This window comes from Peromyscus eremicus, chromosome 3, assembly GCF_949786415.1.
Source record: "Peromyscus eremicus chromosome 3, PerEre_H2_v1, whole genome shotgun sequence".
NCBI lineage: Eukaryota > Metazoa > Chordata > Mammalia > Rodentia > Cricetidae > Peromyscus > Peromyscus eremicus.
The window spans coordinates 138,489,469-138,515,448 of record NC_081418.1 but is presented as its reverse complement, the minus strand read 5'-3'; the positions used below and the strand labels follow the sequence as shown (position 1 = coordinate 138,515,448).

The 25,980-nt window shown below is 46.7% G+C and overlaps 1 protein-coding gene across 1 annotated transcript in view; it reads left to right on the top strand.

Moving 5' to 3' along the window:
- The window catches only part of Tulp3 (TUB like protein 3), a 32,158-nt gene extending 6,721 nt beyond the window's left edge, over positions 1-25,437 (top strand). Inside the window, exons 2-11 of the mRNA XM_059258664.1 lie at positions 10,946-10,997; positions 15,488-15,647; positions 16,269-16,454; positions 19,120-19,244; positions 19,446-19,643; positions 20,665-20,777; positions 21,909-22,023; positions 22,952-23,050; positions 24,098-24,269; positions 25,161-25,437. Of these exons, the coding sequence (XP_059114647.1) occupies positions 10,946-10,997; positions 15,488-15,647; positions 16,269-16,454; positions 19,120-19,244; positions 19,446-19,643; positions 20,665-20,777; positions 21,909-22,023; positions 22,952-23,050; positions 24,098-24,269; positions 25,161-25,294 (1,354 nt within the window). The 3' untranslated portion in view covers positions 25,295-25,437. The remainder of the gene's footprint in view (positions 1-10,945; positions 10,998-15,487; positions 15,648-16,268; positions 16,455-19,119; positions 19,245-19,445; positions 19,644-20,664; positions 20,778-21,908; positions 22,024-22,951; positions 23,051-24,097; positions 24,270-25,160) is intronic.
- The last annotated feature ends 543 nt before the right edge of the window (positions 25,438-25,980 follow it).

The window sequence follows — 25,980 nt, the reverse complement described above, 5'->3', positions numbered from 1 at the left end:
CCAGGCTGGCCTCAAACACAGTGGCAATCTTGTCATCAGCTTCTGAGTTCTGGAATGAGGCATGAGCCACCATGCCCAGTACTGCAGATGTTCTGAATGTCATCTGTGCATAAAAATTACTTTTAGAGCAAGCTGTTTAAGAAATCAAACATTTTAGAAACATATAAGTAAATACCAGTTTTATCCAAAGAAAAGTATCTGGTGAGCCTAAGGGCCTTGGGCATGCTGAATACCACCTCTACTGGGCACTGAGTTCTACCTCAAGCCCGGGAGTATGTATTTGGTATTATCAGGGAAAAGATCATACTTTGATCTTTACCCTGTAAAAAAGGAAAATAAACAACCTGCCCAAGAGAGAACGTGTAACCAAGGAAGAGAGAATCATGAAAGGAAGGCTGGGTTTCACTTCTGATGCCGGCTGTTTGGAGATCCCTAGGGAGCGGTGCAATCTGGAACTTCGGGATCAAGTCATACGCGGCTAGTAACGTTTCTGAGGGGGCTAGAGTGGTGCACACCTGTAATCCCAGCACTCCAGAGGTAGAAACAGGATGATTCAAGGCCATTGTAGACTACTTGACAAACACCGTATCTCAAGAAAAAAAATTAATAAAAAAATGCTGATGCCTTGAAAAAGCTAAGGTCCCTCTTTGTTTGGGTCATCTAACTGAATGGCTGGTTTTTCTTCTGCTCTGTGTATGGGACATGAGCCAAGTCAAGAGACAATCACTCTAAATAAATTCCTTGCTGTATTCTAAAGCATTCTTTAAGTTCTATGAACGCTTAAATCAGTTGCCAACTCGTCCTTCTCAGCCTCCTCCCCAAGCAACTTTTGCTTTCTGATGTCTACTAAATGAGCCTTTTTTGTTTTGTTTTTTTGGGTTGTTTTTGGTTTTTTTTTTTTTTTTTTTTTTTTTTTGAGACACAGTCTCTCTCTAGCCTTGGCTGTCTGGGAACTCACTCTGCAGCCCAGGCTGTCCTTGAACTCACAGAGATCCACCTGCTTCTGCCTCCCAAATGCTGGGATCAAAGGTGTGCATCACCACCGCCACCTAAATGGACCTCTTAGGAGATGAATTTTCAATCCCTTGCTTCAGTTAAGCTCCCTCCAGATCGCAGCAGCCTCTCAGGGGAAGACAGCTGGGTCTGGAATATTGGCTTTTCCCCTGTTTGAGGGAGGACGATTTCCTAGGAGTCCTTTCTGGAATGTCTAATTTGTTCTTGATGTGTGTTTTCCCAGGAACAATATTTTGTTCTGGTCAGAATTATTCTTAGTGTCTCAACATGTGTAAAAATATGACTTTCCAAGGTTGACTGAGTTTAGAATTTGGACAAGGTGAATTTTATTTAATTTCATTTGTAATTCTAGCTGCTTGGGCTGCTAAAGCAGAGTGAAGCTGGTCTCAAACTTACAACAGTCCTCCTGCCTCAGCCTCCCAAGTGTGGGGTCATTTTCTGGAAGGAAAGTTCGTACAAGCCCAGATCAGCCTGAGCAACATAGGATGACACTATCTCATTAAAACAAAACAAAACAAAAAGTGATTAAAGCCAGGAGAAGTTCCAGGATAGCTAGGGCTACCCAGAGAAACCCTGTCTCGAGAAGAAAAAAGTTAATTTGCATATTAGAGTAAATACTGTAATAACCAAGGTTTTGTAACTAATACTTTGTGGATGAAAATAAGCATACTGCTTGTTTACTTCAGGATGTGACTGAGGATTGCCTCAGAAACTACCATAAAAGAAACCTTGATGGATGTGTTGTGCTTGTCTGTAACCCTATCCTTGGGGGTAGAGATAGGAGACTCAGGAGTTCGAGGCCAGCCATGGCTCCATAATGAGTTTAAGGCTAGCCTGAGCTACATGACTCTCAACAAGAAAAGGGGGAAATACATTTTGATTGATAGTTGCTGAGTTCAAGAGTTCTGGCTAGCAAAATATAATTTTGTATAAAATTTAAACATAGAAAGAGGTAGCACATTGGCTGTACTAGGGTTCATCAGTATTCAGCTCTCAAGTGACATTTAATCAAGGACTCTGAGTTATTTAGCAGTACTCGAAGTTTAATAACGTGTTTAAAAACCACCCTTACCACGATAATAGACTCCTAACCCCATGCTGACTAATCAGAGGCAGCAGACACTTCTTACCTGGTAGATGCTGCGGCATGGCTGAAAGGCTACACTTACCCATTTAACTGGCAGAAGAAAGCAGAGGAGGAAACCAGAGAACAGGGAGGAAGCTGGTGTCCTGGCAGTGGGCAGCTTGGCCACATCTCTGATGCGGATAGTCGGGATAGACTCTAGGTTCGTCACCACTAACAGAAGTATGCACAGTTTGCTTGAGACTTCAAACCAAAGTTTGATTTTAAAAAGTGTTTTTTAATCATAAGATAAAACCCTGCAAAAAGCATACATCATCACCCTCTCTTGAAATTATTTTTTTGTAATTAGTCAAGATAATCAGAAGATTCTTCCTAACGGGGATTTCAAAAATTCCTGATAAACCTCTATATTCCTACTCTGCTCTCTTTCTCTCTCCTCTCTCTGCTTTCTTTCATTTAAGAAATGCATGACTTTCCGGGCGGTGGTGGCTCACACCTTTAATCCCAGCACTCGGGAGGCAGAGGCAGGCGGATCTCTGTGAGTTCGAGGCCAGCTTGGGCTATCAAGTGAGTTCCAGGAAAGGCTCAAAGCTACACAGAGAAACCCTGTCTCAAAAAAAAAAAAAAAAAAAAAGAAATGCATGACTTAAACATTGATTTAAATGGTCTATGTTCTGTACACCATGCACCATTTACAAGGTTTCTATGGTTAGAAAGTCCTGCTGTTTGAGTTCCTTTTGAATTCTGCTTTTCTTTTGAGCGTTCCAAGTGTCTTGGGTCTTCTGATTGCTGTGCAGGTCAGTGAAGGGCTCAGCAGATCATTGTTTTGGAAGTTGATCTGTCGTAGTGAAAACAAGAATTCCCAGAGAAGTGCGCAGTATTTCTCCTGACACCACAGCTGTAACATAAACACAGTATAAAAGATGTGGATGTCGGCTGGGGAGGCGAGGGTACCGGGATGCCTGTGCTGGCACAGGCCACACCTCCTCCCCAGCAGAGCACATACATTTTTTAAAGGACACTGCTCAGAGTCCTTTAAAAAATTATGTATTTTAATTTTATGTGTGTGAATGTTTTGCACGCGTGTATGTCTGTGTACCATGTGAGTGCCTGGTGTCTGCAGAGCTCACAAGAGGGCATGGGGTCATTTGGAACTGGAATTACAGATGGTTGTGAGCCACCATATGGTTACTGGGAACTGAACCTGGGTCCTCTGTAAAAGCAGCAAGTGTTCTTAACCACTGAGCCATCTCTCCAGCCCCAGTCCTTCTTGAGCATGTTCTGGAGTTCATGTCATTAATGGCAGTAATGGTATGAGTTTTAGATTTCTAGCTTATACAGCAACATTTCTGCTTTTTTTCATGTTAAAAAGCAATTATTTGGGGTTGGGGATTTAGCTCAGTGGTAGAGCGCTTGCCTAGCAAACACAAGGCCCTAGGTTCAGTCCTTGGCTCGGCTGGGGGTGGGGGGCACAACTATTTATTTTATTTTATTTTTTTAACAAGGCCTTGCTATGTAATCCCGGCTAAATATTGTGCTCAACTTGCAAATACATCTATGTGAGAGACTTGCAGAATGTGTGGAGGGAGCATGTGTCCGTTAGTGAGGTGCCCAAGTAGATAAGCTTGTGACACTCACATTGCTAGTTCCTAGGTTCCTAGACTGATACTCTTTTAAAAAGACTTATTTATTTTTATGTTATATGTGTGTTTCGCCTGCATGTATGTATGTGCACCACATTCATGCCTGACACCCTGAGAGACTGGAAGAGGGCATTGCATCTCCTGGAGCTGGGGCTCTAGGTGGTTAGGGGCTGCCATGGAAACTGTCTGACCACATGTACACCATGGCATGCAGGCCCAAATGCACATACATACAAAATGTAGTAAAACTCAAAAAATAAAATCAATATTGTGCCGTGTGTGTGTGTAGGAGGGACAGCATGACTGTTGAGGGAGAGCGGTTCTACTGGCAGATCTGTTTTTAAATACATTGCTTTTGTCCTTTCTGTATATTTTATGCATCAGTTTAGTTGCGTTTTTTTCCTCCAGTAAGAAAACAGTTCACAAGGAGGCGTGTGTTGTTTGATCTCAGCGAGGAGGCCACAGGAAGCAGGCATGGTTATTTATACTGGCCTGCTGTTGGTTGTTTGTGTTTGTCTCTATGCCAACTGCCGGAGAACCTTCCAGGAGGCCCTGCTTGGGCTCCTGACTCTTTGTAGGCATCTTTAGATCGGCTCCAGGCTTCTGTGTCCATGTACTGGAGACTTGAAAGGCCTCTCTGTTTGACATTTCGTTGTCTAACTTCCCTTAGGAGGGTGTGAAATTCAGAATGTCCTTGGTAATTGAAAGAATTATAGAAGAGAAGGAATCCCTAAGAAACAAAGACCAGGGCTGTGTGTGGGCCGAGAAGGAATCTGTCCCCTGTTGTCTGTGCTGTGGGTGACTTGTCTTTATTACTGCTTCTGCTTCCTCTTCCTGTGTCTTGCCTGGCCTCTTGGGTTCATCTAGACTCCCTTCATGTCTATTATTTGCTTAGTTTGGGGTTTTTGTTGTTGGAATTTTTATTTTGTTTTGGGGAGACAGTGTCTCATTTATCCCAGGCTAACCAAAATGACCTTGAGCCCCTGATCTTTTTGCCTCTACCTCCAGAGCCCTAGGATTACAAGCTTGGCCACCACACATGGCCTTGTGAGAGACATTTTTTTCTGTCAAAGGTCTGTCTCAGCACTTGGGAGGCAGAGGCAGGTGGATCTCTGTGAGTTTGAGGCCAGCCTGGTCTACAAAGCAAGTTCCCCGGACAGGCACCAAAACTACACAGAGAAACCCTATCTCAAAGAACCAAAAAAAAAAAAAAAAAAGGTCTGGCCAGACAAGGGTATTCCCTGAACTTCCTGCTAGTTGTCAGATTCTGAAGTCAAGTTCCCACCAATGGGGTGAGGCGTAATCTTTACCTGCATCGGGGATAAAAGACAGAGGCCATCTTGGCCAGGTGTGCTTGCTAAGTGCTTGCTGGCACACACGTTCTTTTTACAAAAGGAAATTGCCCTCCTGGGTTGTTTTTGTTTTGTTTGTTCCTTTGTGCAGCACCCAAATTATTTGTAACAGCCCCATCCGCATGTCTTGTCAGTTCACCCACAGCCAAGTTTCCAGAGGTTGGTCATAAACATAAATTAATGAAGCTAGCTGTGTGTTGTTTAAGAAAGTATTCTTTTTTACACATGTCAGGTAGTATCTCACATGATACCTGCCAGGATCCCTTGGCAATGGGAATAACAGAGCATGAATCAGTGGTTGGAAATACACAAAGCGCTGGTACATTAATTTGAAAAGCATATGGAAATTTTCAGAACTTAAGAAGGGATTATTAGGAAAATGTAAAGAGTCATGTCTGGAAAGAATACAGGGTGTAGGATTCGAGAGCGACACTGAGATGGACTGTTGGGGGTAAGAAGTTTATTGTCAGAGTAATTAATGCCACGGGCGGACAGAAAGTCAACAGTGCAGCAGGGACTCTGAGGGACTCAGGCCCGTGCAGCAGAGTTGGGGTCCTTCCTTACAGATCTCAGAGGGGCCTGCTGGCAGGCTGTCTGGCATTCCCCAGCAGGCAGCAGGGAGAAGAGAATGTGTCGGCATATTGTAGTTCTTTGATATGTCTGGTTGTCCAGTCCGCCAGCAGAAGGTGCTTACTTGGGGAACTAAGAAACCAAGTACCTGGAAGTCTGTTAGCTGGAGATTCAGGGGATGGTCTTAGGAGGATGCCCGCCAGTTTCTGTCTGACTGGGGATTGGGGGGGGGTGACTGCCACAGGTACTGTGTCCTGAGCAGCAGCATGGTCTGGATTCTGAAGAGCTGGAGAGATGGCTCAGTGGTTTACAGTGCTTGCTGTGCAGGCCTGGGGACCTGAGTTCAGATCCCCTGGCACCCGTGGAAAAGTCTGGAAGTGACCGTGCACGGGCCTTTGTCTCCGACATTATATAAGGAGACAGGGAGGATTGCTGGGGCTTGCTGGCTGCCAGCATAGTTGCAAATTCAGTGAGAGACCCTGTCTCGAGGAAGTAAGGCAGAGAGTGAGAGAATGGGACACCAAATGTTCTCTGGCCTCCACATACATGTACACAAGTTCATGCACCTATATATACATAGGTGCATAAACCACATGGGTGCGCCCCCCCACACACCCGAAAAAGCTGTATCTACTTTCCTAAAGTGTTCATTTTCTTTAGATTTCCACTCATTGCCCATCTTACCCAGGTTAGAGGGATACTGCAGGTCTGTGGGGTGTCAGTTATTTGCAGGTGGCCTAGTGTTCTTGATTACTACTGAAATGTAAAGCGACAGTCACCTTGAATACATATTTCAGTGGAGTAGTTGAGAGCACAGAGCAGGACCAGAATGCCTGTCTCTTATATCCCACAGTTGCTGCTTAGTGATTGTAGAACCACATAGCCCCGCTTAGATGTGTCTCAGTGTCCTCAGAGAGCCCGTACGAAACTGGATCCCTGAGATCCAATGTCAAAATCACAGGCAGGGGAGTCTGATTGCTCATCTCAGGTATCTTCTGCATGCGTTGATTGATGGTCATGGAGACATAGTGCAGAATAATCAAGTTCCCTTCCCAGGATAGGCCAGCAGTGTAGCTGAGGCTGGCCTTGCACAACACAGAATCTCCTTAGTGTGCTGGGGTGTAGGCTTGTGCCACCACACCCATTCACATACTACGTTTGCCTTTTCTTTCTTTTTTTCTTTTTGAGACAGGGTCTCTATATATCCTGGCTATCCTAGAACTTGCTATGTAGATTAGGCTGGCCTCTAACTCACGAAGATCCTCCTGCCTCTGGATGCCACTCCTCACACAATAGATAAGTAAGTGTACTAAGAGTCATTTTAAATGAAAACCTTTTCTTTTGTCTTTCCCATAACATCTTACCAGTACTTCCTTGGTGCACACCAAGCGGTTTATTTCTCATAAGCTTTGTCACTGTGGCTTCACCCCAGTGTATTTCTTGCATTTAGTGTCCAGGATAAGCCATTCCTTCTCACTTGTCTCCTCACTGTTCATGTCTGAGACTGACAAGCAGCGTTTGTGATCTTCAGGACCAGTAAAGGAACTATTTGCTCCAGTCCCTCCTAGGAAAGCCATGACTGGGTCTCATGGCCCTCACTTTCTGCAAGCCTTATCCTGTTCCCTTCCTGCAGAGTAGCTTTGCTCTCCCCAGGACCTCAGGGGCTTGCTGAGCCTCTCCATCCTTGACTGCAGCACTCAGTCACTGGGCATCCTTCTCTGGTGGAGCAATCACTCCTGATTGTTCAGCTGCACTGAGCTCCCGAGAACTCGCAGGGACTGTGCGTGTGGCCTCGAGGTGGGGGCAGTTGAAGATTAGTGAGTGAAACAGGCAAGCTGTCTGTCAGGAAGTGCTCCACAGCAGCAGTAGAAAGGAGAGAGGTCTCCAGTGATGGAGCCACCTCACAGTTCACCCTCTCTCAGCTCCCCGGAAATACCCGAGTATAATTGGTTGTAGTATTCAAGGGCAAGCTGGCCGTGGTGGTCCACTCCTTTAATCCCAGCTCCAGGGAAGCAGAAGCAGGCAGATAAAGGGCAGAGGAATTGATAAATTACTCAGGCCATAGTTACAAAATAAACATTTATCAAAATATCCTATTTTGTAACTCTTACTGTTTTATTTGGAAAAAAATTGACTTTTGCATCTCTGCCTTTCCCTAGCTCACTAGCCACACCCATTCTTCCTAATAACTCTGTCTATCATTATTACTTAAAAGAAAGAAAGAAATTAAATTTGCAACGAAAGTTACCAAAAAAAAGTTCAAAGGTAACCTTTGTCCTTCACCCCATTTATCTCTCATCTAATAGTGGTCCCTCACATTAAAGAACAAACAGAAAACCCCAAACATTTAAGCTGGGCAGTGGTCAGGCATACGCCTTTGATCCCAGCACTTGGGAAGCAGAGGCTCGTGGATCTCTGTGAGTTCGAGACCAGCCTGGTCTACAGAGCGAGTTCTAGGACAGGCAAGGCAAGGCTTTTACACAGAGAAACCCTGTCTCGAAAAACAACAACAACAAAAACAAAACAAAAGAACATGATGCCTCAACACCTCATTACTAGACATCTTAATTGAGTGTTTGGCTTGGTTGTTTAGACAGGTTTTACTGTGTAAGTCTAGGCTGGCCTCAAGCTGGAAGAGTCCTGGGAAGCACGATGCCCAGCTTGGCAATCTTCACCATAGTTAAGTTCTCACTCAGCTTTCTCCTTTACCACTCCCCTCTGTGGTCACCAACCATCTTCTGTGAAGTCCTGTGATGTGAACGTGTGTGTCCCATACCCTTCCGCCACAGTTAGTCAAGTCAGCAAATTTATGGTCTCAGGAAGTGGGGCTTTGGGGAATTGAGTAGGTCATAAGGGCAGAAGCTTCCAGAGGATGTAATAGAAAAAGAAAGAAAAGAAACTGTTGAAGTTGTGGGGCTTGGGGCTGGAGAGAGGGTTCTGCCATTAAAAGCACATTTCAGTTTCTGCTAAATGAGAGTTTCAGTTTACTTTTTCTTTATTTTTTCAGGGCCTTGTGCATGTTAGGCGAGCACTCTGCCACTGAGCCCCGTCCTCTGCCTATGGTTTGATTTAGAACAGCTGTAGCTATGATGCGTACGTGTTATAGTCCTACAGCGTCTATTTTCTGTTCTGTTCAGGTCAGAATGCTTTCATGATACCCTGTTATTTACATCTGCTCAGCTTGCCCAGGCTTGCTGGAAGGAATTGAATGGTGTCTGGATTCGGCCTTGAAGACACGCCCAGCGTGCTAACTCTTAGAGAACCTGAAAGGACTGCTTGAGGCTTCTGGGGTGTTCAGTCCGAGTGTAGCATTGTTGAGGTTTCAGCACTTGGGAGGTGTGGTGAGGAGAGGGGATGGTCTTTATCCGTGCCAGGAGGCAACACAATTTTAATTTAGTGTTGAGGACAGAGAGTGAGAGCTTTGAGCAAAAGCAGGTTTGCAGCATTGGTTGGGAAATACTGAGCTGTCGCCTCAGAGTCTTTTCTCCTGGTTAACCCTTTCCCAGAAATGAGCTGCAGCTGGGAGGAGGGGCTGGTATTGTAAGTGCTCCATGGTTTTCTTGTGTGTTCCTTTGTTTAGTTTGTTCTGCAGTGCTGGGTTTGAACCCATGGCCTTATGTCTGAAGCCTTCTACCACTGAGCTATACCCATAGCTAGGTTTGTTCTGTCTTTGAGACAGGGTCTTATTGTATAGTGCTGATGACCTGGAACTCACTCTGTAGACCAAGCCAGCCTCAAGCTCACAGAGATCTGCCTGCCTCTGCCTCCCCACTGCTGGGATTATAGGTGTGTGCCAACACTGCCTGGCCTTTTTTTTTTTCTAACAAGAAGTCTGTCTCAGAGCTGGGAGTGTGGCTCAGTGGTAGATTACTTGCTTAGCCTGCCCAAGGCCCAGGATTCAATCCCTATCACTACCCCAAACACTAGATGGATGGATGGATGGATGGATGGATGGATGGATGGATGGATGGGTGGGTGGGTGGGGGTGGATGGATGGGTGGGTGGCTGGGTGGGTACATTAAAGGGGAGCCTGGAGAGATAGTTAAGTGGTAAGAGTACTTGCTGCTCTTCCAAAGGACCTGAGTTCAGTCCTGCCAACACCCACATGGCAGCTCACAACCGCCTGTAACTACAGCTCTGGGGATGTGATGCCCTCTTCTGGCTCCCAGTGGTGTCAGTCTGTGTATTCCTTAGTATTTCTCTGCAGAACAAATGTTACTAATGCAGACCTAGTTGATTTTGAGACACCATGACGCCCCAGACTGTCCTCAAAGTCAGGGCCATCCTAGCTCCACCCCTCTGGTACTGGGATTGCGGGTGTGAGCTGCCATGTATGGCCCGGATGGCAGATCTTAGGGAAGTCAGACAAGGTTAGTAGCTGTGACACCCAGACCCTGTTTCTTTCTCATAAAAGTAGCTCCAAAAAAGAGGTAAATTAATCTGATTTTTAGGTACAATTTGGACTCTAGCTGGTCTTTGTTTGTTTGTTTGTTTTTTTCAAGACAGGGTTTCTCTGTGTAGCTTTGGAGCCTGTCCTAGAACTTGCTTTGTAGACCAGGATGGCTCGAACTCACAGAGATCCGTCTGCCTCCAGAGTGCTGGGATTAAAGGCGTGCGCCACCACCGCCCGGCAACTCTAGCTATTAAACTTTGGCATGACTCTCCAAGCCTCTGCTTCTTCATCTTCAGTATGAGAAATCAGTCCTGATTAATAGGGTTGCTTTAAGGAATCAACAAAAGAAGACACACACAAAGCACTTAGGCCGAGTTGTTTTGGAACAGGAGGAGTATTGGTACACAGTTTAAAACAAAAAGAAAGGGCTGGGTGTGGCTCACTGCACAGGCTTAGAAGGCTCAAAGCCCTGGGTACCATCCTCAGCACAAAACAAAATGGGAGGAGGGAGGAAAGAAGGCAGAGAGGGGAAGACAAAGAAATCTCCTGTGCATGGGTTTGTGTTAGCATCTTCTTCTTTGTAGACTCTGGTTTCCTCTGGGCTTCTAGAGCCTGTGTGGTAGTGAGTGGGCCTGTGTGGTAGTGGGTGGCCTGTGTGGTAGTGAGTGGGCCTGTGTGGTAGTGGGTGGGCCTGTGTGGTAGTGGGTGGGCCTGTGTGGTAGTGGGTGGATCTTGCTTGAGTGTAGGCAACACCTGGAAACAGGCGCTTCCTCTAAGGCAGAATCCATTGTTTCCAGTTAGCCCAGTGAATGCGTGTATGGAAAACACGAGATGGACAGGCTTTTGGAAAGACTGTCTTTATGTGCTCTCTTCTTCTGTTTTGAGACAGTGCCTTTGAAGATGAGACACTGAGGCTTCGACAGCTGAGGCTGGACAATCAGGTGAGTGGGGCTCCTGGAGGACCGCACTGACTGGAACCAACATTCTCGGCTCTGAAGTCATGACAGGTTCTCACAGAAAGATAGGAGCGCAGGATCGCTCATGGCTACTCATTAAACAGTGTGTGAACTTAGTTGCCGAGCCAAAGCTCTGGGCTGTGGCAAGAGCAGGGTGATTTGAAGATGGTAGCTATAAACTGGCTTTGTTAATAATCATTGAAAACCTCCTGGCACCTTCTACAAGAATAAAAGAATGTTGTAGCTGGGCATGGTAACACTAACTGGTAATCCCAGCTCTAGAGAGACTGATCATTGCAAGTTCAAGGCTAGCCTGAGCTACATAGGGAGACCCTACCTCAAAACACTAAAATAATGACAATAATAAATAAATAAACAAAAGTTGTATTGGCCTGTTTCTTGTTGCCATAACAAAATACCCGAGACTGGGTACATTATTTTTAAAAAGAAACCTATTTAGCTCACAGTTTTGGAGGCTAAAGTCTAAGATCTAGCAGCTTTGTTCGGTGTCTGGTGACGCCCCTGTCTTAGGTTGCTATCGCTGGGATAAACACCGTGACCATATTCATCTTACAACTAAGTACACCATGAAGAACGTGCACTGTGGACTTGCCTAAAGCCACATTTTATGGAGGCATTTTCTCAGTTGAGATTCCCTCCTCCTACATAACACTCTAGCTTATATCAGAGTGACATAAAATCAGCCAGCACAGCCCCCTTCCTTATATCACGGCATGCAGAGAAGCAGCAAGGGAAATAGCTGTGTACAGAAGAGATGTCACATGACAAGGCAGGAAAATAAAGATTTTTTTTTTTTCTTTTTGGTTTCTTGGTGGGTGGGTGGGGGGGCATAGCAGGCCTTGGCTGGCCTCAAACTGCAGAGATTCACCTGCCTCTGCCTCCTGAGTGCTGGGACTAAAGGCGTGTTCAACCACACCCAGCTTTTTGATTCTTGAAATAGGTTCTCACTGCTGTTGCCCACCAGGGGCCTCAAATTCATGATTCTCCTGCCTCCACCTCCTGAGTCCTAGGTTTATAGAAGTGGGCCACCACAGCCAGGGCTACACAGAGAAACCCTGTCTCAAAACAAAATTTTGGCCTGTGCTTGTTGCTGTGCTGTTAAATTTTTTAATAGTGTTATTCACAGTTTTTTTTTTATATATACATTTCATTTATTTAATTTCAATGTGGGAAGGCATTGGGTTTGTGAGATGGTCTGGTCTCTCCCTGCAGCCCAGGCTGTCCATAGACTCCCAGCAGTCTTCCTGCTTCAGTCTCCCAAGTTCTGGGATTGCAGGCTTGTTCCACACCGCCTGCCTGTGTTTGTTTCCTTTACTGGACTCATGGAATAAAATCCAAGGACAGATTTTATTTATTTATTTATTTATTTTTTCGAGGCAGGGTTTCTCTGTGTAGCTTTTCGCCTTTCCTGGAACTCACTTGGTAGCCCAGGCTGGCCTCGAACTCACAGAGATCCGCCTGGCTCTGCCTCCCGAGTGCTGGGATTAAAGGCTTTTTTTTTTGATTGACACATAGTAATTGTACATATTTATGAGGCACTGTGATATTTCATACCCTGTTTGTTTATTTGTGTGCTTGTTCCTGTATAAGGAAATAAGAAGGCCATCTTTGGGTCTCAGTCCTCACCTGTCTCCTGTCTACCTTGTTTGAGACAGGGTTTCTGGATGGCATAAGCCATCTAGCCATCGAGGTTAGCTGGCTCAGGATTTCTGCAGAATCGCCTGTCCCTGCCTCCCATCTCCCCATATGGACACCCTAGGATTACAGACACTTGAACTGCATCTAGATTTTATGTGAGTTCTGGGCATCTGAGTTTAGAGCAGACTTGCCTAGCAAGCACTTTTACCCATTGAGGCATCTCCCCATCCCATCCCCCAGTTCCCCTTCCCCCCATGAAGAGTGAGAATGTGTGTGTGTGTAAGTGTTTATTTATTCATTTGTTTTTAGTTTTTTGAAACAGGGTCTCTCTTTGAGGTCCTGGCTGACCTGGAACTCACTATGTAGGACAGATTGACCTTGAACTCTCAGAGCTCTGCCTACCTTTGCCTCTCAAAGTGCTGGGATTAAAGGCATGGCCAGCATGCCCAGCTCCCACTAGGTATATTTTTGATGATCATTCCATCAGAATTCCCTAGCCTAGGGACACACAGCAGTCTCTCATCACACGTTTGAAGGGAGGGAGGAGTGTGCAGTGCTCTGTAGTAACGTGCTGTGATGATGAGGCAACTTAGAACTAGACCTGACATCCATCGCCTTCACGTTTGCTTTCTTACTTGATTTTTTTCAACATTTGTCAAAAACATTGAATCATCACGTGAGGTTGTATGGGATCCACAGTGACAATACTGATGGCATTACCAGCAAAGTGAGTCTAGCCAAGACAGTGGTGAGTTCTGAATCTAGTCAACACCTGAGGACAGGCCTGGGGAGAAGGCCCAGGGTGTGGGCTGAATCCTGCAGTACAGTTGCCGTGGTCACCAGTGCATCCAGAACTCAGTGGTGGGAGGAGGGCGGCCGCAGAGAAAGAGCAGGTCACATGCAAAGCACAGAGGCAGAGCCAGCAAAGATGGGATGACTCTTTCCACCGTGGAGGTCAGCAAGGACCAGTCCCCGTCATGGATACCAAACAGGACAGTATCTCTCTTCAGCCATCGATTATGATCCCTTTGATCTTGCCTGAGATTCCCCTAGAATCTTTAAAAATTACCAAAGGTTAGTGGAGCATGCTGGTGCATGCCTGTAATCCCAGCACTGAGGAGATAGAGGTGGGATAGTCACAGGTTCAAAGCCAGCCTCAGCTGCATAGCCAGACCTTGTCTCTAATACAGAAATGGTGTAGCATTTGCTCATGGCTTCTGCCTGCCCTTTGTAGGCTTAAATCACCCCTAACTTCTGCAAGACTGGGTACAGTGCAGATGGGATGCTGAACCACTTGAGTTCCCACTGATGCAGGAGGCTTCTTTGTGGTCTCCAGCACTTACTGGCTCCTGACATCTCAGTGTGTGTGAAGTGGCAGCTGGTTTTCATCTCTCTAACGACTAACAGTGCTAAGCTGGTCATAGTTTAAAACAACACAACAAACAACAACAACAAAAACAGACTCGTCTATGTGACTCTGGCTGTCTGGAATTCCAGTCCCAGGAGGTCTGCCTCCCTCTTCTGAACTCTGTGGGTACCAGGCATGCATGTGGGCATGCATACATGTAGGCAGATTATGCACAAAATAAAATAAATATAATTTAAAAATGGTATATGTGACAGTGCTGTCCTTTCTATCTTACTGGGACATTTTCTTCATATCCATTATGACTTCTTGCCTGACTTTCTTACTTTATCTTGCTGTTGTTTTGGTTTGGTTTGGGGGTACTTAATCTCGCCCTATTACCCAATCCGGCTATGAACTCCTGAGATTAGTGTCCTCCTGCGTCAGCCTCCCGAGGAGCTGAGACCAGTGAGTGGCACCGCACTCAGTGTCCCCCCCCCATAACCATGACTTTACACATGTGTGGTGTGTAGGTTGGTTTTGGCTGACAACACAAACAGGAGTCATCAAAGAGGGAACTTCAGTAGAGAAACTGCTCCCATCAGATTGGCCTGTAGGTGATGCCATCCCTGGATGGTGGTCGGGGGTGTAGAAGAGAAAACTGAGCCAGCCGTGAGGAGCAAGCCTGTAAGCAGCGTTCCTCCGTGACCTCCTCTAGTTCTTTTCTCCTCTTTCCTGTCCTGACTTGCCTTTTCTGGAGGATTGTAAATGGAAATGAAGCCTTTCCTCCCAAGTTGCTTTGGCTCATGGTGTTTATCACCACAACCAAGCAAGCGGTCTGCAGGGTTGCCCCCAGCCCCGACTCTTTATCTTGCTTTTACCTGTAAACTCACTTGTCCTCTGCTCGGAGTGTCCCAGCTACCTTTACTTTCTTCTCAGCTCTGGCCCAAGTTCATTTGATTTCAGCTTTTGTAAGGTGAACAAGAATGCAAAACTGAGGTTGAGGGTTGGGGATTTAGCTCAGTGGTAGAGTGTTTGCCTAGCAAGCGCAAGGCCCTGGGTTTGGTCCTCAGCTCCAGTAAAAAAAAAAAAAGAAGAAGAGGAAGAAAACTGAGGTTGGCTGTGGCAGTACATCCCAGTAATCCCAAGATTTGGGAGGTTTGGGCAGGAAGATCATTAGTTGAAAATCAGCCTGGAATACATAGGAAGACCCCATCAGTAAAGAGGAAAAACCCTGCCTGAGTGTTTCCAAGACCAAGCTGGTCTCAAACTCGATCCGCCTGCCTCCTACATGCTGGGATTAAGGATGTGCACCACCATGACCAACTGGAGTGTTAGTGTTTCTTGTGAAACAAAAAGGAATTCGCAGTAGTTCTTAGGATTAGGTTTGTTTTTGTTTTTGTTTTTTAAAGCAGTCTAAGCTATTCCAATATGGTAGGCCCCTTGCTGTAATACTGAATTTTCTCCCTAGAGGGCGCTGCTGGAGAAGAAGCAGAGAAAGAAGCGCCTTGAGCCACTTATGGTACAACCAAACCCAGAAGCCAGGCTGCGACGGTTAAAGCCGCGAGGTGGTGAGGAGCACACGCCTCTGGTGGACCCTCAGACGCCTCGAAGCGATGTTATCCTACATGGTGTGTATTCAGACAGTGCCACATCTGGCTTAAGTACAATTTTCACAGACCCGAGATAGGGCAGGAGAACGCTGATGTGCACAAAAACAGTACTGGTGTTCTTCCTAAGTACCTTTATAATCTTTATAATCACCTTCTGGGTCTTTGGGGGAAAATCGTGGAAGATGCCTTCAAGTTCATGTCCACCCTAGAACTATTGATTTTGATGAAAAATGAATGGTTCCGTCTAAAATGAATGAATGAATTCTCAAAATTCTCAAGGTGAATGAAAACTCTGCCCCTGAGCCACACTCCCAACTTCTTGGTCTCACTCCTAGTTCTGGAGTACAGCTTGAGTAGCCAAGCCTGTTAATAGAATCGGTCCTAGTCCTGGACAAATGTGCTTGTGACGTTAAGGAAGGAGATCTGAGATGGCTGGGCAGCTCTTGATTCTGACCACATCCCCCAAACCACCAAGCTCAATTCTGGTTCTCTCTCCCTCCCTCCCTCCCCTTCTCTCTCTCTCCCTCTCCCTCTCCCTCTCCCTCTCCCTCTCCCTCTCCCTCTCCCCCTCCCTCCCTCCCTCCCCTTCTCTCTCTCTCTCTCTCTCTCTCCCTCTCCCTCTCCCCCCCCTCCTCCTAGGCATTGATGGTCCAGCTGCTTTCCTTAAGCCAGAGGCTCAGGATTTGGAAAGCAAGCCTCATGTTCTCTCAGTGGGCTCCCCGGGCTCCCCTGCTCCAGAAGAGGGCACTGAAGGAGGTGCAGATGGGGAAAGCCCTGTGGAGACTTCCCCGAAGCCAGACCTTCAGGAGATTCTCCAGAAACACGGTGAGGATGATGCTGAGTTTAGGACGGGTGACCTCCTTTCTCTCGCTGGTTTATAATCTACGTGGCCCAGGCTTGCTCCGTGTGGCCTGGGGTTTCAGCGTCTTTGACATGTAAATGGGGATGCTTGGCGACTAGTCACTTACGCTGCTGTCTGAGGAAACAAGGTAATGAAATACAGAATAGTCATTATAGATGACTTTCCCTTTCTTTTGACAGAGAAACCCTGTAGACGAAACTCTAAACAGTCTTAGTAAATAAGAAACACAGCCAAATACAGAGGTAATCGCCAAAGAGATCAGAGTAGTAGCCACGACTAACTGTAGCTTACCACCGACCGCACAGTAGCTTCCACAGAGAGATTTCTTCCTGCCTGACTTGTGTTTTTAATTGCCTTTCTGTTCTGCCTTCTTATTGGCTCTAAGCCCAGCCACATGACTTCCTGGTCACTGCCTGTCTATACAGACCTCCAGGTGTCTATGGTTGGTACTGGGATTAAAGGCTTGTCTCACCACGCTTGGCTGTGTCCTTGACCACACAGAGACTCTGCCTGCCATGTGATCGGGTTAAGGGCATGTGCTACTACCACCTGACTTCTGTTTAATGGCTATTTGACCTCTGATCTCTGATCTGTATGTATTTATTAACATACAAATAAAATATCACCACAAAACCCTGTCTCGGAAAAGAAAGATTTCATAATGAGATCAGGTGCCTGTTTTTGCCTCCCCCTACCCCAACCCCCACCCCCTGTTTTTTTTTCCTTTTTAACAAGGCATTGCTATGTGACCCAGGCTGGCTTCCAACTTGAGATCCTCCTGTCTCAGCCTCTTGGATGCTAAGACCATAGACATTGCCACTGTGCTTAGCTGTGTCACTGTCCTTGGAGTGAGGACAGTGGAGGCCAGGAAGGAACGCTGTGTGCCAGATGCTTGCATTACCAGCTCCCGCCTGGGGGATCTGCTGCCGCGTGGTAAAGGAGTTGGACACTGAAACAGGTCCATGCATTCATCCACTTAGAAAGTAGCTTCCGAGAGTCAGCGAGATGGCCTGTTGGTTCAAGTTACCTGCTGCCAAGCCCCATGGCCAGAGTTCAATCCCTGGAACCCCATAAGGTGGAGGGAGAAAATTGACTCTTACAATTCTCCTCCATACACACCTGTTAACTAAATAAATAATTTTAATTTTAAAGAAAAAAAAAAGGCCAGGCATCAGTGGCACACGCCTTTAATCCCAGCACTCGGGAGGCAGAGCCAGGCAGATCTCTGAGTTCGAGGCCAGCTTGGTCTACAGAACGAGATCCAGGACAGTCACCAAAACTACAGAGAAACCTTGTCTCAAGGGAGGGGGGGGGGGGGAAGGAAAGAAAGAGAACAAAAAAAAGGCTCTGAGGGCCAAGGAGATGGCTCAGTGGGCAAAGTCATTTCCTGGCAGGCCTGAGAACCAGAGTTTGAACAGAACCCATGGGGTGGAAGACAGGAACACTCACAGAATAAACAAGTTAAAATGTAATCTTTAAAAGTTTAAAAAAGACAATGAAAATGGGTTCTGAGTGCATAATTGTATGAGCGTTATTCTCATAGAGCATTAATTCTGACTGAGGCTCTGTGACCTGGGGAATGCAGCTCCGTTGGTGGGGTACCTGCCTAGCCTGCGTGAAGCCCTGGGTTTGATTCCCAGTACTGGAGAAACTGTAGAGACACATGTTTGTACTTCCACCGCTCAGAAGATGGAGGCAGGGCATTCCTTCAGGGTCCTTCTAGACTGTATAACAAGTTCAAGCTATCCTGGACTACATGAGACCCTGTCTCAAAAATAAGTAAATATGGCTTTGTGCTAGAAATAAAAAGGTGCAGAGAGTCCCTGGAGAGCAGCTACCCAAGGTTGGGTGGCTTGGCAAGCTGCCCAGAGGAAGTGCAAGGGCCTGACAGCACAGGAACTGGCCCGTTGAGGCAGCAGTAGTGGGGCATGGAGCAGGGTGTGAGAGGGTGGGTAGGACGAGCCTGGAGGGCTTAGAGGGGCTGGTTCTGGGTGTAGAGATGTAGGGGCATGTTGGTGCACACCTTTACTCCCAGCACTTAGGGCGGCAGAGGTAGGAGGATCTCTGTGAGTTCAAGGCCTGTCTGGTCTACACAGTGAGTTCCAAGACAGCCAGGACTCCATAGTGAGACCCTCATCTCAAAAGCAAATAAAGAGGACGCTAGTTTCATTGAATGTAAGAGGCTATAGCAGGACTTTGGAGTTTGCCTTAAGCGTAATAGGAGGTGGTTGTGGTGAGACAAGGTCTTATGTAGCCCAGGCTGGCCTCAAGCTTGTTGTATAGCCAAGGATAGCCTTGACTTTCTGATCCTTCTGTTCTGCCTCTGTCCCCTGAGTACTGGGATTATACACATGTACTACCATATCTGATTCCAGTTAGCCAGTCATCATTACATTTTTATTTGTGGTGTGTGTGTGTGTGTGTGTGTGTGTGTGTGTGTGTGTGTGTGTGTACACGTGCCACAGCACACATGCGGCAGTCAGGCATCTTTAGGGAGTCAGTTCTTTTACCCCCCGAGCCACCTTGCTGGGAATGTTTTAAGCAAGAAAAATGTAAAAGCTCTTCATTTCCAGGATGATCTTCTCAGACCCCGCTGGCCGTTGCTGACAGTGTTTCCTTTTCTGCCAGGCATCTTGGGTAGCGTGAACTACGATGAGGAGACTGACAATGAGGAAGAGGAAGGGGACAATCTCAGCTCCCCGTCAGCTCAGTCAGAAAGAGAGAGTTCCGCAGCCAGCCAGAAAGTAGCCTCGGTATGTTGTCCTTTGCAGCTGGTGTGGTGATCCTCAAACACGGGAAGTGTTCGCACTGGGGCTCCTGATGCGCTCACTGTGTGACTATCAGATTGCCTTTGGGCGAGGACGGAAGACGGGGAGGATTTTGTCCGCTGAGTGTCTGTTGCAGGGGATGAAGTTTGCACCCGATTCTGGTTGTTGACATAAAACCGTTTTCAGGAGACAGGGGCTTCTGGTGTCACAGCCCAGCAAGGGGATGCCCAGCTTGGAGAAGTGGAGAATTTAGAGGACTTCGCATACAGCCCTGCCCCTCGGGGTGTCACAGTGAAGTGTCGGGTAACCAGGGATAAGAAGGGCATGGACCGTGGCCTCTTCCCTACCTACTATATGCACCTGGAGAAGGAGGAGAATCGCAAGGTATGGGGTCCATCCTAGGCCGTTTCCTTCCTTCTTTTCTTCTGGTCTGGCGATGAAACATCATGCACACTAGGCAGGCACTCCTTCAAGCCACGCCCTTACCCCTGAGATGCTCCTGGGAGGACAAGCCTGTTGTGGGAATTGGTTATGCCTGGGGAGTCCCACTGGTTAGACTCCATCAGTTGAAAGTGGGTTATGTACCCCGAAGTCCTGTTCTAATGTCATTAGATCAGACCTAGTCATGGGCAGGACCTCTAGTTCCTCACCCCTGCCCACCCTCTAGAAAAACTTCTGTCCATAATGTAAGGAAGTGGAGCCGGGCGCGGTGGTGGCGCATGCCTTTAATTCCAGCACTCCCGAGGCAGAGGCAGGTGGATCTCTGTGAGTTTGAGGCCAGCCTGGTCTACAGAGCGAGATCCAGGACAGCCAGGGCTATTACCTAGAGAAACACTGTCTTGAAAAAACAAAAACAAACAAACAAAAAAATATAAGGAAGTGGAGAAGTGTTTCCATGTGCTAGGATGGCGCTCAGCTCTCTGCACAACGGGAGCTGCCCCAACCACTGAGCTGACCCACCACTGAGCTGACCCAGCAAGAGTGTAGGTGTATGCTTGTTTTCTTCTCCCTCCCTCTTTTCTTTCTTTGTGTGGCATGTCATGTAGTCCAGGATAGCCTCAAATTTGGACTGAGGGTGACTAGCTGGATGAACTTCAGATCCTCCTGCCTCGGCCATCCAAGTGCTGGATCTCCTTTGTTCATGTATTTTATTCTGTGGTTCTTGTTTGTCGGTTTTTTGAGGCAGGTTTTCTCTGTGTAGCCCCAGCTGTCCTGGAACTCACTCTGTAGACCAGGCTGGCCTCAAACTCACAGAGATCCACCTGCCTCTGTCTCCCAAGTGCTGGGATTAAAGGTGTGCACCGCCATGCCTGGCCTAAAATTGACTTCTTTGCACATGGTAGATACTGGTAATCATTTGTGGTCTCACTGGACTTGTGTTTGACTGACATTTTTCTTTTCTCAGATATTTCTTCTTGCTGGTAGGAAGCGGAAAAAGAGCAAAACATCCAACTACCTGGTCTCCACAGACCCGACAGATTTGTCTCGTGAAGGGGAAAGTTACATTGGCAAGCTCAGGTGATGAAGCCTCAGGTCACCAACCTAGTCTTTCCGTAATTCCTGTAATTTCAGAATAATTGCCTTTTTCTTTCTTTTTTCCACCCTGCCCCCACCCCCATTCTCTTCTCTGTTACTAGGGATTGAACCTAAGGCCTCATACATGTTAAGCAATTGCTTTACCACTGAACACATCCCAGACCTTTGCTATTGTTTTTTTGTTTGTTTGTTTTTAAATGATTCAAATACATAGATGTGTTAATCTTAAAAAGGAAAAAGTTGGGGGCTGGAGAAATGGCTCAGAGGTTAAGAGCACTGGCTGTTCTTCCAGAGGTCCTGAGTTCAGTTCCTGACAACCACATGGTGGCTCACAACCATCTGTAATGAGATCTGGCGCCCTCTTCTGATGGGCAGGGGTACATGCAGATAAAACACTGTATACATGATAAATAAATCTTAAAAAAAAAAAAAAATGAAAAAGAAAAAAGTTAGCCGGGCAATGGTGGTTTATGCCTTTAATCCCAGCACTTGGAAGGCAGAAACAGGCGGATCTCTGTGAATTCAAGGCCAGCCTGGTCTACAAATCAAGTTCCAGGAAAGCCAGGACTATTACACAGGGAAACCCTGTCTCAAAAAACCAAAAAAGAAAAAAGTTAAAAGAAAATCTTGAGGCCAGGCATAATGGCACACACGTTTAATTCCAGAATTTGGGATACAGAAGCAGGTGGATCATGAGTTCCAGGCTAGTGATAGAGAGACCCTGTCTCAATAACTAAAATAGTAACAATAATTTATTTTTATTAAATTATTTCTTAATTGTTAATAAATTATTTATTATATTCCTTTAAATAAAAGTTTAAAAGAAAGAAAATCTTGGGCCAGGCATAGTGGCTCATGCCCATCCTCCCAGCACTTAGGAGACTGAAGCAGGAGGATTTTGCCCACAAGTTCAAGACCAGCCTAGGATGTAGAGGAAGACTCTATCTATCTAAACAAATAAGAAAGAGGAATCTACGCCCTTCCTTGTGATGTGAGGTCTTTGAAAAGATGGTGTCCGTGCTGCTATTTGGCTAGTGGGCAGACAGGTGTCCCCTGTCCTTGTCTCAAGAGGAAACTGCAGATCATCATGGTAGCTTTTTCTCCTGATACCAGATCCAATCTCATGGGGACCAAGTTCACAGTGTATGACCATGGTGTCAACCCAGTCAAGGCCCAGGGTCTGGTGGAAAAGGCCCACACCCGCCAGGAGCTGGCCGCCATCTGCTATGTAAGTGCCTCCCGGGGCCCCTCCTCTGCCCTCCTGTGCGGCCAGCCAGGCCCAGAGCCAGCTCTTCTTCTTCTCTTGGTGTTTCTCCGATCCCCTTTTGGGAGCTGCCATCCTTTCTTGCATTTGAGTTTTAATTGGGTTTGGATCGCCAGGTTCAGTTATGGTTCTCCACTAGGCTCCCTTCTCTTTCCCTGATGCTTACTCTTTGGCCAGAGGCCGTAATAAACAATAGGTTACAATTAAAGCCATCTCCTGCATTTAACCTTTCCCTTCCCTCCTTTCTCTCTCTCTCTTTCTTTCTTTCTTTCTTTCTTTCTTTCTTTCTTTCTTTCTTTCTTTCTTTCTTTCCCCTTCTTCTTCTTCTTCTTCTTCTTCTTCTTCTTCTTCTTCTTCTTCTTCTTCTTCTTCTTCTTTCTCTCTCTCTCTCTCTCTCTCTCTCTCTCTCTCTCTCTCTCTCTTCTTTCATAGTTGTTGTTTTGGTTTGGTTTTTTTCTTTTGAGACAGGGTCTTCTTGTATGTCCTAGCCTTGCTGCATATTCCAGGCTGGCCTCAAACTCCCAGCCTTCCTGCTTCAACCCGCTGAATTCTGGGATTAAAGGTGTGTGCCACCACGGCTGGCTTTCTTTTCTTTCTTTCCTTCCTTCCTTGACAAGGCTACTTTGCCTAGGCTAGCCCCAAACTCCTGGGCTCAAGCAGTCTTCTTACTTCAACCTCCCAAGTGCTGGGACATGTATGTGCAGCGTGTGCCGCCACGCCTGACTTCTGGGTCCAATTCGCAGTCTCCGTTTAGCTCCAGCAAAGAGTTGAAACTGGTTTCGGGCTCTCGAGGCTGGCAGCATTTTCTGTGCCAGAGGAGGTTTCCTGTAAAACATCGGGGTTTCTTCCTCCCTTCCGTTTCCAAATTCTGCCTTATTTTACTGTCTTTCAGGAAACCAATGTACTGGGTTTTAAAGGTCCTAGGAAAATGTCTGTGATCATTCCGGGGATGAATATGAATCATGAACGCATCCCATTTCGGCCGCGAAATGTAAGTAAAGTGAAAATAGATCCACAGTGAGACCAGGTCTCAAAGGCAGAAGAATTATATCCCATCACAAAGGTCTCTAGAAGACAGTGGGGTTGGGGATTTAGCTCAGTGGTAGAGCGCTTGCCTAGCAAGCACAAGGCCCTGGGTTTGATCCTCAGCTCAAATAAATAAATAAATAAATAAATAAATAAAATAAAAAAATTAAAAAATTTAAAAAAAAAAAAAAAAAGACGACAGTGATACACCGTGAATACAGTAATACCGCACAGAAGAGACCAGTTAAAAGAAAAAAGCAGGGCTGGGCGGTGGTGGCGCACGCCTTTAATCCCAGCACTCGGGAGGCAGAGCCAGGTGGATCTCTGTGAGTTCGAGGCCAGCCTGGGCTACCAAGTGAGTCCCAGGAAAGGCGCAAAGCTAAACAGAGAAACCCTGTCTCGAAAAACCAAAAAAAAAAAAAAAAAAAAAAAAAGAAAAAAGCAGCCGGGCGGTGGTGGCGCATGCCTTTAATCCCAGCACTCGGGAGGCAGAGCCAGGCGGATCTCTGTGAGTTCGAGGCCAGCCTGGGATACCAAGTGAGTTCCAAGAAAGGCGCAAAGCTACACAGAGAAACCCTGTCTCGAAACACCAAAAAAAAAAAAAAAAAAAAAAAAAAGCATTGCTTCTTCTGAACCAGAGCCACTGCTCCAGATCCTCAGGATGGGAAGGATGTTCCAGAGATGCTGACTTGAGAAATGCTAGCTGGCACATCAGAATCTTAAAGCTGGCCCTGTAGAGATGGCTCAGCAGTTAAGAGCACTGGCTACTCTCCCAGAGGACCCAGGTTCAGTTCCCAGCACACATACAGGGTGGCTCACAATTGTCTGTAACTTAAAATTAAAACAAAGATCAGTAATTGTTTTTAAAGTAGAAAAAAAGTTACAAAGAATCCCAAAGCTTGTTCTGATGTTTGACTTCAGTTTTCTGTTGGTGTTTCAACCTTTTCTGGAAAGCTCCACCTTCTGACTCTCAGAATTGTGAGGACGTGACAGTCATTTTCCCTCCACACAGGAACATGAGAGCTTGCTTTCAAAGTGGCAAAACAAATCCATGGAGAACCTGATTGAACTGCACAACAAGGCCCCGGTGTGGAGTGACGACACCCAGTCCTATGTCCTCAACTTCCACGGGAGGGTCACTCAGGCGTCAGTGAAGAACTTTCAGATAGTCCATGGAAATGACCGTAAGTGCGAGGGAAGGGCTAGGTGGGACTGGGAAAGGTACTCTGTGTAAACTTGGAAATGAGCTCTTCCACTGTGGCCTGCCGGGAAGCCATCCATGCCTGGAGGAGTGGCTAAAGAAACCATACCAGCAGGGAGTGACTGAAGAAATGAACTCTGAAAAGACAGAGCCACAGGGCCAGAGGAGTGTGAGCATCTTTCTGTGGCATAGCAAAGAACTCTTAGGTGAGGCCATTTAGGACCCAGGAGCGAGTGACCCCAGTGAAGCCAGCCAGGTGACTCCCTCCAGCTTCGCTGGGCTTTCCCCTGTCCTCCACGTTAGTCAGGAATAATTTCCCAGTCTGTAGGGAGAAGAACAGAAGTAGAAACTTCCGGTTTTACCTTTTTGAGACAGGGTCTTGCTATGTAGGCCCAGCCGGTGGAGCTGTGATCCTCCTGCCCCATCCTCCTGAATTCGGGGATTACAAGTGTATGCCACCACACCCAGCTACAAGCTCCCTACTTTATTTATTTGTTTGTTTGTTTATTATTGTGCGAGGAGTGGAACTTGGTACCTCCCATGTCCCAGGCAGGTGCTATACCGCTGAGCTGCTTCCCATCTTCTTAGTTGCCATTTTATTTTATTTTTTAAAGGTTTATTTATTTATTATGTGTACAGTGTTCTGTCTGCATGTGTCCTTGCAGGCCAGAAGAGAGCACCAGATCTCACAGGTGGTTGTGAGCCACTATGTAGTTGCTGGGAATTGAACTCAGGACCTCTGGAAGAGGAGCCAGTGCTCTTAACCGCTGAGCCATCTCTCCAGCCCTTAGTTGCCATTTTAAAGAGTTAGTCTGCCCCATCCCCAGTACCCCCCACGTTAACCTCTAACATGTTCGTTTCTTTCTGTTTCCAGCTGACTACATAGTCATGCAGTTTGGACGTGTGGCTGATGATGTGTTCACACTGGACTATAACTACCCACTGTGTGCACTTCAAGCCTTTGCCATCGGACTGTCCAGCTTTGACAGCAAGCTGGCATGTGAATGAGAAGCAGCAAGTAGGAAACTTCCACACCACAGAGCCTTCAGGAGCAGAAAGCAGCTGCCCTTGACCTGCCCCAGCACAAGAAGAGCAACAGTCTGCTCCTTTCGGGGATGATCGAGTGTGTGTGAATGTGAGTGTGTGCGTGTGCGCGTGTGTGCATTTATACACGTGGACGCATGCTTGCACACACTCGTTCATGCCTTCTCTGAGCTTCAGAGACCACATGTGGTCTTCAGTGGGTGAGCGATGGCTTAAAGCCCCGGGAAGTGGACACCTGGGCACACTGGTGACTCCTGACTGCACAACAGACTGTGACAGTGTAGCTTCCCTGTGCTCAGGCACTCCCAACAGAATCAGGTTCTCATATTAAACACTTGGGCCTCCTTTTTTGAAGACCCTTTCAAAAAGGGGCTGTTCCCTTGGATGCCTTTGGCTTCTAAGACAGGAGCCTGCAGACTTTCCCAGCCAATGGTCTGACAGCGTCTCTTGCTCTGTCTCCAGTTAGCATCTTTAGCACAAAAACAGCCATAACCAGTTGGTGCACAAAGACTGTAGCTGTGTCCCAATAAAACTTTATTTACAAAGTGGGGCATTGGCCTAGTTTGGCCCGTGACTCTGGTTTGCCAGCCTGCCTCAGTGTGTCCCTATACTCTGAAGCTGGAGCGTCTTCCAGAACGTAAGTAGAGACA